The 11,030-nt window shown below is 35.6% G+C and overlaps 1 protein-coding gene and 1 pseudogene across 1 annotated transcript; one reads left to right on the top strand and one right to left on the bottom strand.

Annotated features, from left to right (window-relative positions):
• The first annotated feature begins 3,301 nt into the window (after positions 1 to 3,301).
• On the top strand, positions 3,302 to 7,184 carry LOC118050654 (uncharacterized). The gene is made up of 4 exons (XM_035061067.2): positions 3,302 to 4,054; positions 4,677 to 4,832; positions 5,015 to 5,707; positions 5,897 to 7,184. The coding sequence occupies exons 1-4, from the start codon at positions 3,656 to 3,658 to the stop codon at positions 7,031 to 7,033; spliced, it is 2,385 nt and encodes a 794-aa protein (XP_034916958.1). The 5' UTR covers positions 3,302 to 3,655; the 3' UTR covers positions 7,034 to 7,184.
• A 1,571-nt stretch (positions 7,185 to 8,755) lies between these two features.
• LOC118051074 (uncharacterized protein At3g28850-like) lies at positions 8,756 to 11,030 on the bottom strand (annotated as a pseudogene).

Raw genomic sequence — 11,030 nt, forward strand, 5'->3', positions numbered from 1 at the left:
AATGTTTTTTATTTTAAAAATATATTAAATAATATTTTTTTTTTTTAATATCAGCACATTAAAATGATTCCAAAAACACTAAACAAATAAATTTAAAACAAGATAATAAATTTTTTTTTAAGAACTCTACTGGAACATAGGCTCAAATTCATTTTTTTCATGAGAATAGAAGCTTATTTGTTTTTATTTAAAATATTTTTTTAAAAAATTATAATTTTTAATAGATATTTTTTTATACTTTCAAATGATATTTAATTGATGTTTTACACTTTAAATTAATATTTTTTTAATATTTTAGATAATTTTAATTTTTAATATTAAAAATAATTTTTTTAAAAATAAAAAAAATATACTATTTTAATATATTTTTAAACAAAAATCACTTTAAAAATTAACTACTTCTAATCTTAAAATCACCAGCACTTCTTGGTGTCTTTTCACTCGTTATAACCTTTTTTGTTTAGACTAATATAAGATTTTCTTCGATTGCGCGCTTTAACAAACCTCAGTTTAAAGACAAGTGATATCTCACCATCTTATCCAAATACATAATAATTAATTATGCGAGTGTATAACTGTTTTAGAATAATCTTAAAATAACTTGGCAACTTATAATAAAGTCGCTATTGCAAATAGTTCCAGCGGCTGCGAGCTAGACCTTGGACTAACCAGATAATAAATACAATATAAAAAGCTTGATTATTTAGGAGGAAAACAATCCATGCATGGCTAGTTTCAAAAGACTACACTTTATAACAATCACGTGTTATTAAACTATGCATTAAAAAAACCTAATTCTTGCTAGAAAAAAATATAATCAAATTTACAATCCACACTAGTTTTCAAGTTCAAGTTTTTTTCCTTTTTGTCCACTTAGAAACATGATCAACCAACCAACATGAGTTAAATATAAAATCTTAGAATATTAAAGGTTTATATAATTATTAATTTCATAACTCGTGAAATTAATTGAGAAACACAAGCTGATGCAAACACTCATATTAATAATAAAAAAATTAAATAAACGCAAAGCACAAGACATTTTTATGTGAAAAACTAAGTGTAGAGAAAAATCAAGAGATTATAAACTATTCAAATTTTTTTACTAATTCAAATAATAGGATTATAAAGTTCTTCCCTAGTTCAGCTGAAAAATTCATGGCAGTGGAGAGGTAAATCTCCCCTTCTCATCGATCCCTTTCCCTTCCCAACCATGCTAAGAGTCCAAAACAACTGAAAGGAAATAGGATGAGGAGTGTGTAACATCAGGTTTCACATCACTAAGAATTGGTATACTAATAATGCAATTATGCAAATATTTTTATTTTTATTTTTATGCACTGCACTGCCAAATCGTTCATTTTTATGCAAGTTCCATTATCTTTTTCTCTGGAAAATTGAGGCGAAATTAATGAATTACTCAAATGGATGTTCCTTTACGTGTTTAGATGTATAGATTATGTTTGTTTTTATATTTAATTTAAAAAAAATTGAATTTTTTATTTTAAATTATTTTTTTATAATAGTAAATTATTTTGATATACTAATGTTAAAAATAAATATTAAAAAATAAAAAAATATTTTAATGTATTTCTAAATAAAAAAAAGTATTATTATAATTCTAAATAGTAATTTAATAGTTAAATATTTTTGGCATGTTTTTTTTTTTATTCACGTGAGATGTTCGGGTCAATTTGCGCGCATCTCGATTAATCTTCATGAGTCCTGAAGTTAACGATAAGGTAAACCTCTAGTAACCATCAATATTAATAACTTTAAAACTCAAACTCAAAATTATAGGAGAAGCAAATCTCTTGATCCAAACCTTGACTAATCCCAGTATTTTTGGCATGACGATAACACATCAGCTGAAGCACCCTTCAAAGTTCAAATACAAAAAAAATTTTAAATCAAAGACTGAAAAAATATCACCAATTTTTAGCATGAAAACACAACTCTACGCACTAATAAAGTTTAGGGCCATCACTTTGGGATAAAATGATAAATTAGCGAATAATCACCCATCCAACCAGAAACGTAAGCACTCAGGATTAACAATTTTACACGACATAAAACTCCACTCAACTCAACTCAACTCAGTAATTAATGCTTATAATTACCGATAACCTTCGGTACAACATCTAGTTTTCTTTTGCTCCACGATAATCTTAGAATCATTTTCTACATTATCGAGATCAAGTTTTTCTAAACACATTTATTACATTGGTATGACGCATTTAGAAAGATTTAATAAAAGATAATTCTAATATTTGAACTCAAAAAATCAATGAAAAAACACACACTTATAAAACCAACATATTAAGATTTATACATGACGTAAATATCACCTATAAGGTGTATGAAAATCTAATTAATATTAATTAACAAAAATTAAAAGAGGAGGTAAATCCTCAATTCATTAAAAATAAACAATTTTTTTTTCAATTTATATGAAGTTATTATGATTTTATGACTCGAGTCGCTGATTAATCTTGATTGACTCGTGTGTTTTTGGATTGTTTTTTTAATTTTATCATTTAATATTGTGTTAATTGAGAATTGAGTTTCATAATTTGTCGATTGCTTTTTATGAGATTATTTTGGTTTTATAATTTAAATAACGAATTTAATAGATTAACTCGAGTTGACTTAAGTTTTTTTATGTTTTTTTTTTAATTGATTTTTTCTCTCTCAATTTCATTATTTAAGATTGAATTGATTGAGAGTTGACCTTTATGATATGTTTCAATTTTCTTTATATGGTGTTATTAACATGTAATCATCTTAATATATATATATATATATATATATATATATATTATTTAAGATGTTGTTGTCTTTATATTTTTTTAATCAAAGAACATTTTAATAATTGTCTGAATTATCTTTAAATTTACCGAATTGATTGAATTATATTAAATTAATTTTTATATAATTTATTTATTTATTTTATATTAAAAAATATATTAATAACATCTAAATATTTTTTTAAAGGTTCAGTGCGAGGGAATAATCCACAACTAAGTGGAATGTTATTCATGTCGAATGTATATGTATAATAATTATTTTTTTAAAAAAGAGAAAAATATAAAAATTAAGGGAAAATCCAACGAGAAACAAACAGCAAACAGGTGAACAAAAAGAAAATAAAAACGGGACTCACATCAAAGACAATATTAATAGAAATGAAAACAAAAGAGCAAAAAAACGAAACAGAAAAAAAAAGAGAGCTAAGTCAACTCCTTCCTTGTTAACAACAGAACGCCGTTACACTCGGGATACATACCCTCCCTTACCATCCTTAACCCTAACCACCTTAGTTTAACCCTAGTTAACTTAACTCTTTCTGTCTCTCTCAAACCCTCTCACATCGTACCCTGCTTTTGACTTGTTTCTGTTGATAGTCATTGAGCGATGTTGAAAAAGAATCAAAGAGAAAGATCCCCCCTCCCTCTGAAGCCCCTCCCTAAATAACGGCGTATCCCTTCCTTTTCTCTTCGGCATATCTGATTTTGCTTCAAACAACTATAAAGATTCTTTTTCTAATATTATTATAATTATTGACGAGATTATGTGGGCATTATAGAGGAATGGATAGACATTTTTGAATATTCTTACGATAAATTTTTTGGAGGTTTTTGTTTTGTTTTGAGGAATGGTGGTGAAGATGATGAGGTGGCGGCCATGGCCACCTTTGATTTCGAAGAAGTATGAGGTGAGGCTTGTTGTGCGAAGGATTGAGGGTTGGGATCGAGTGCGGGAAGCCTTAGCTGTCGCACCTGGGACATCGTCAGGTGGTGACTTGAAGGACAAGTCGGAGAAATTGACGGTGGAGATTAGGTGGAAAGGGCCCAAATTGGCGTTGAGTTCATTGAGGAGGACGGTTGTGAAGAGGGATTTCACGAAAGAAGTGGAGGTTTATGGTGGCGGTGGTGAAGGGGAAAACGGTGGCGTTTTGGTGCAGTGGGATGAGGAGTTTGAGAGTTTATGTACTTTGTCTGCTCATAAAGAAAATGCGTTTCATCCCTGGGAGATCTCTTTCACTGTCTTCAATGTGAGTGTTTTTTTTTTCCATAGAAATTTAATCTTCTTTTCAAGATCTTTTACGGGTGTTGTCTTCTTATCCATTGAAATATGATTAAAAAAATTGTGGGTTTGCTGTAGAATCTAGGAAAATCTGTTGGCGTATGAAATGTCTAGCTTTAATAAAACTCCGGGTTTCATTTATTTTTCATGAATTTAAATTTTTCATTTTTGGTGATTAGTTACTGTTAGTTTTTGGGTTGCTTGTAATTGAGATGAAGTGGTTTTTTAATTCAAGAATATAAGCATGTGAAGGTTTTTCTTTATATTTTATTTTTGTGATTTCTTTTTCGTGGGTTATTTTGGTAGTCAATTCGGGGGAACAAATGATTCTTAATTGGTCTCTAAGGGATTTAGTGGTTGGATTTAGTCAAGTAATTCTTTCTTTATTGTCTTGGAAAAAAGCTTGGGTATATTGGATATCTTGCAGGTTTCTTGCCTGATGGTTTCGTCATTTCAAAACCTTCTTGTTGAGGAGATTGCTTGAAATGGTTTTTTATTTGACCTTTTATAAAAATTGTTGCTTCGATTGTTTGGATTTGTCTTTCTTGTTAACTTTGAAGGGAACTTAGCAGTTTTGTTTTCTGATTCAGGGTGTGAACCAAGGGCCCAAGAATAAGGTTCCTGGAGTTGGAACAGCAACGGTGAACCTCGCTGAATTTGCTTCTGCAGCTGAACAGAAGGAGTTTGAGTTAAGACTTCCGCTCATGGTCTCTGCTGGTGTGGCCGAGCCTCGCCCTTTGCTCTGTGTATGTTGTGCCATTGAATTTCTTCCAATGTCCATTCTTCCTGATTTTTTGAAAATTATCCTGCTGCATATTTAATTTGCCTCTCCTGTCTTTGCTATACGAAATCTCTGACTTTTTCTGTTTTTCTAATGTTTTCTCAATTTTTTTATAGTTTCTCATCTCAGTTTGTATGAATCTTGCAGGTATCACTCAGCTTGTTGGAGTTGAGAACTGCTCATGAGACCTCTGAGTCAGTACAGAGAGCTATAGTACCCATTCCATCTTCACCTCAATCTGGAGAAGCTGTCTCAACTGAAAAGGATGAGCTCTCTGCAATTAAAGCTGGTCTCAGAAAGGTAAAGATTTTTACTGGATATGTATCTACCAGGAGAGCAAAAAAGGCCTGTCGTGAGGAAGAAGGCAGTGAAGGCAGGTGCTCTGTTAGGAGCGAGGAGGGTGAGGATAACTATAACTATCCATTTGACTGTGAGTCACTTGATGATTTGGAGGAAGGAGAATTGGATGAGGTCAAGGAGGATTCTACAGTGAGGAAGTCATTCAGTTATGGCACACTGGCTTTTGCAAACTATGCTGGACGATCTTTTTACCCTAGTGCAAGGATAAATGCTGAAGATGAAGATTGGTTTTACTACAGCAATCGCAAGTCAGATGTGGGTTGCTTACACAGTGATGATTATACCCCATCAGTCTCTGAGCCATCTCTCTTGCAGAATTCTAAGCGCAGCATATTGTCATGGCGGAAAAGGAAGTTGAGCTTTAGGTCTCCTAAAGCTAAAGGAGAGCCATTGTTGAAGAAGGCATATGGAGAAGAAGGCGGGGATGATATTGATTTTGATCGGCGGCAGCTTAGCTCTGATGAATCTCTTGCTCTTGGCGTAAGCCATCTGTTGATTTCCTCTGCTTTCACTTTAATGCTATTTGTTTCCAATGTTGCAGTATTGAAAGTACACAAAATGAAAACATTGTTGGTCATCTTGAAGGATGGTCCAGGTTGTTTTGTGATTAATAATTCCTTTCATAATCAGATGAATTTCTATATTGAAACGACACTACCTGTTTTGCAGTGGCATAAGGCAGAGGAGGATACATATGCAAATCGATCATCAGTATCTGAATTTGGTGATGACAATTTTTCCATAGGAAGTTGGGAGAAAAAAGAAGTGATAAGCCGTGATGGACAGATGAAGCTTCAAACTGAGGTTTTCTTTGCTTCCATTGATCAGCGAAGTGAGCAGGCTGCAGGTGAGAGTGCTTGTACAGCCCTTGTTGCTATTATTGCCGACTGGTTTCAGAATAACCATGGTCTCATGCCCATTAAGTCCCAATTTGATAGTCTCATTAGAGAAGGGTCCTTGGAATGGAGAAACCTCTGTGAGAAAGAAACCTACAGGGAGTGGTTCCCTGACAAACACTTTGACCTTGAAACAGTTCTCCAAGCCAAAATTCGTTCTATTTCTGTTGTCCCTGGCAAGTCTTTTATCGGTTTTTTCCATCCAGATGGGATGGATGAAGGAAGATTTGACTTTTTGCATGGAGCCATGTCCTTTGATAACATTTGGGATGAGATAAGTCATACTGGATTGGAATGTCCAAGTGCCGGCGAACCTCAGGTCTACATTGTAAGTTGGAACGACCATTTTTTCATCCTAAAGGTTGAACCAGAAGCTTGCTACATTATTGACACATTAGGAGAGAGGCTCTATGAGGGATGCAATCAGGCCTACATTTTGAAATTTGACAGCAACACAATCATTCATAAGTTGCCAAATGCTGCGGAATCATCTGATGAGAAAACAATGGGTGATCAGCAGAATGTGCCAGCCGTCTTAGAACCCAAGGATCAGCATCAAGGGAACCTGAAGGAGGAGGCGGCTTCTACATCGGGGGCACTGGTAACCAAGCATGAAGAACCAATTACAAGCGAGGAACCATTAAAGATTGAGGAAGAAGGGGAGGTTATGTGCCAAGGAAAGGATTCTTGCAAAGCGTACATAAAGAGTTTCTTGGCTGCAATTCCAATCAGGGAACTGCAGGCAGACATCAAGAAAGGTTTAATGACATCAAAACCTCTTCATCATCGGTTGCAGATTGAATTCCACTACACCCAGTACTGGCAACCTTTGACCGAAACTCATGCCACAGAAATGTTGATATCACTACCACAGTCAGTCAATGCCTCCATAGCAGAGGCTGCTGTTTAGACACTGTAAATTTTAGGGAAGTGTGATTAGCCTAACTAAAGTTTCATTCTACAAACGGTGATCTTATGATGTGAATGATATTAACAAAGAGGACCTTTTTCAACTTTTTGAGGAGTTTGAATAGAAAAGGATCATGTTGTGTTTCTTCTAATCTGGTCTTCCAAATGGAGCTATCGTTTGTGCTTTCCCTTGTTTGCACATGATCTCAAGTTCCCGTACGATCCGCTGATGGCAATAATCTGACCCTTGAGATTGTTCATTAAGAAAATCGAGGCATTATTCCTTGAGATTGTTCATTTTAGGATTCTGGTTCTGTGACAACTTATTTGATCGGAGCCAATTATTCCTATCCTTGTGTGGTGTAAGCTGCTAAGAGGAACTTTTGGAGATTGGTATTCAAGGACACGAAAAGGTTCTTTGGAATGCATGTTCCTTTTCTAGATTAAAAAAACCCAAGCCTGAAGTCTCCTCTTTTAGCTACCTCAACCAACAAGTGGAGGGGAGAGGGTTTTCTATAGAATTCCTACCCCAGCTGTGCACGTTCAGGATTTACCCTTCCCATAAGCATCATTTGGATTATTCCCATGAGCAAGTTGTGGACATGTCACGTTGACAAGAAGCTCTCTTTCGGTTTGCGAAGTGAAGATTGAGATTCTTCGTTCACTTTTTTCCATATAAAAGCCTTGAGATTGGTTTTTTTATCTGTTTCTTTAGTTTTTAATAGTGAATTGATGATGATGATGATTATGATTCTGATAGGTGAAGAAGATGATGTTGATCGCAATGAATAATTTGTTTTATACGTTACACTTACGCTGGGAAATTTGCAGGCCTTGGAAGACTGATTAAATGATAATGACTTGATTAGTTCATCTGCTCGCTACAGAGCCATAATCATAATGCAGAAACATGCTGCTTACAGCTTTTCATTTTCAAGTTCCCATTATGCAATTTGACTCAGCCGGTGACATCTTTGTTAGCCTTTCCGGTAGCAATTTTATGATCACAGAAGCAGCCTTAAGCCATGACGACAGCTCTGCAAGCCAACAGACTCTCAACCCTGGCTGGTTCAGGCCCACCATTCAAATACAGGTATTTACAAAGACAGACAAAATGAATATGAAATATAACATCATCATCAACTCAAATTTGAGCCAAGTTTCAGGCTATCAAAGGCAATTGCACATGAGGCAAGGCCCCGCTTCTATTTGACTCGGTGAAATCGGGCCTTCTTCAAGGCTGATTATTGGCTCTATAGTCGCTTACGAGCCACGATTTCTTGTAATTTCCTGCCTATTTTACTTTGAATTATCCTCTGCATTTGTATAGAATAAAAATGCTTGGACAAGAGCACACCATTCAGACACTTCAAATCAGCCGAAAAGCTAGAAGTTCCGGAAGAGTCGAGCAACAACTACCAGAGTATTTAAAGCAAGAAATCAAAATTGTTTTGCTCCACTGCTTTCATGGACTGAAAGCATGAATCAAGAACTGGTAGCCTAGTTTGAAAATGCAAGAAAGCTGCATTATACGACTCATCATAAAAGGCCTTTGGCGTGAAAACCATCATGATGTCCTTCCACTTTCCTTTATCGTACCATTCTAGCTTTTGTTACCAACCAGTGACTTTTTGTTATAATCTTATGAAGAGCCATGTGCATGTTCTCCCAACCCATTATCGTTCCAAACTTATCTTGACAATGATTCAAGCTCGACTGCACAAGGCTCCACACCTGACATAAACCCACGTTGAATGGATTCTTTCCCATATTGTCATCATCCTTCCCTTTCTTGCTTCCTGAAAGCCGTGTTTCCTCATCATCCTAGAAAACAATTTTCAACCTAATCTGAAAAAAGATATTGGTAACGTATAAAGCTCCTGCTAATACCCTGTTCTAATATGGTTGCACCTCTTGTATTCTACTAGCCATCATTCCTTATGTCATCAGAACATAATAGAGTTCCTGCAGAGAATTAGCAAAAGAACCTGACTTGAAAATCACGTAACGATAAAATAGCATTACTCTTCGTATTGCATTGCATAATGCACATCTATGTCTAATGATTGTCTACGATGGAAATAAAAAAGAAGAAGAAGAAAAGCGAGCTGAAGTTCAACAATGCATGTAAGAAGAAATGTCAATCGGATTTGCAGCAACAAACGGTCAATCCATAACTTTCTTTAGGGGACATCCAGTGCTAAAGTAATCAATATATTTCCATTTTATGACTTACAAACAGCCACTGAAATTTGAATGAAGAAAAATGTTAGAGAAGAAAGACAAATATGACAAAAATAGGTAATGGAAGAAAATGACACAAGGATTTGTGCAGCACAAAGGGCTTTAACTGCTCTATATATATATCACAACCAGTACATTTGGTACTACATTTCATTAGCGCCTCCAATCTTACATATAGAACAACTAAGAGAAGCACCGGGAATTCTGTCCAAGAATTTTTCAAGTTACAAGACAGGATGTTATATAACTCGGGGAAAAGTTAGGGAAGATGGAGAATATACACGATACAGAATCAAGCAAGAGTTTAGGAAAAAGTAGCTAAACTTCAGCTGCAGATGAGGCATTTAACCAATCCATTTTCATTACATTCAGGGCATCTAATGTATGTCTCATCATTCTGATCATCTGCAAAGACCTTACGACTGCCATTACAATCGGAGCAAACTATGAATCGTATGTTACCGCAACCAGTGCAAGGGCAATTAGACAGATTGAGTGGTATACCTGCCAAGAGATTCTTAAGCTTACCTTGCTCATGCAAACCAGTCACTTCATCAGCCCCTCCTATGTACCTTCCCTTTATGAAAAGCCTTGGAGGAATCACCCTGCCACCCATTATCCTCCATAGTTCCTCCCTGAATTCCAAGTGCAACGAAACATCTCTCTCGTGGAATATTACTTTAAAACTTTCCAACAAAAACCGAATAGCATGACAATCCTCAAATGTCTTTCTTATACTTCTCAAGCTTGTTGTGTAGAGGATCACAGCCTGACTTCCTCCAGGAAGAGATTTCTCTTCAAAATCTGAAAGAGATGGGTGTCCTTCAATCTCTTTCTCAGCTTCATTTCCCGTGTGTTGCTCCACGTTGATATCTGTAGAGACTGGGGCCTCAGGACTGTCCATGACAGATAATCTGTCATTGGATACTATGGAGGGTGTGATGTTCACCTTGTCGAAGAGATTAATTTCCAAGTCCAGTTCTTCATCTTTGGATTCTGATTTTTGCTTTGACACACCAAAATTACCAGATAGCTAGACTGTCTTTCTTGTGATCCTTTTGTATGTAAACTGGTGGTATCTGCAAGTTCTGATCGGAAAAGTTTTCTGAGGAGTTCAGATGGGAAACTAGACCTTGTTTCAGTGTGCTTATACTTGGAATGAAATTCAATTTCTTTAGGAATCTTCCCTTCACTGATTTCATTTCTTTTGCTTGTTTTCTCACGAAATGGATGGCATGTGATCACAACCAGTTGAAGAGGCAAGGCTGAGTTTTGTTTGAGGATGACTTAAGAGAGACCGGAGGACATGGGGCAGCAGTAGAGGGTTCTCTTCTGGTTTCCGATGGCACAAAAGCAAAAAGCTGAAAACCTTTGTGTGTGTAGTGGATTGCTTTTTGAGGTTGTGAATTGATTACTGCACAGATTGTGGGGGCGAGGTGGTGTCCAAGGCAACCCTTTTATCGGAGGGGGCATACCCTTTATCAACAATTTGGTGTCTCGTCATGGTATGAGGAGCAAGGCCTCCGAAAATGTATAAATTGATGTGCTTTTCATTTCAAACCACTGGATGATAAAGGCAGCTTCGCATGCACGGTTTGATAGGTGGCGGAGCACCACTGCAGAAAGTTCTGAAGGAGCAGAATTGAACCCATGCAGGCATGGCGTGCCAAAAGTCATGTTCAATTTCCAGGAAAACCATGTTCAAGTAATGAGCTTTAATTCCTTACCCTTTTAGCTCTCTCGGCAATTGATTA

Source organism: Populus alba, chromosome 16 (genome assembly GCF_005239225.2).
Source record: "Populus alba chromosome 16, ASM523922v2, whole genome shotgun sequence".
Classification (NCBI taxonomy): Eukaryota; Viridiplantae; Streptophyta; class Magnoliopsida; order Malpighiales; family Salicaceae; genus Populus; species Populus alba.

Coding starts and splice junctions, on each gene's coding strand:
- LOC118050654 (XM_035061067.2), top strand. CDS start 3,656: ATGGTGGTGAAGATGATGAGGTGGCGGCCATGGCCACCTTTGATTTCG. Junction 4,055..4,676: donor TCTCTTTCACTGTCTTCAAT/GTGAGTGTTTTT, acceptor TTTCTGATTCAG/GGTGTGAACCAAGGGCCCAA. Junction 5,708..5,896: donor ATGAATCTCTTGCTCTTGGC/GTAAGCCATCTG, acceptor CCTGTTTTGCAG/TGGCATAAGGCAGAGGAGGA.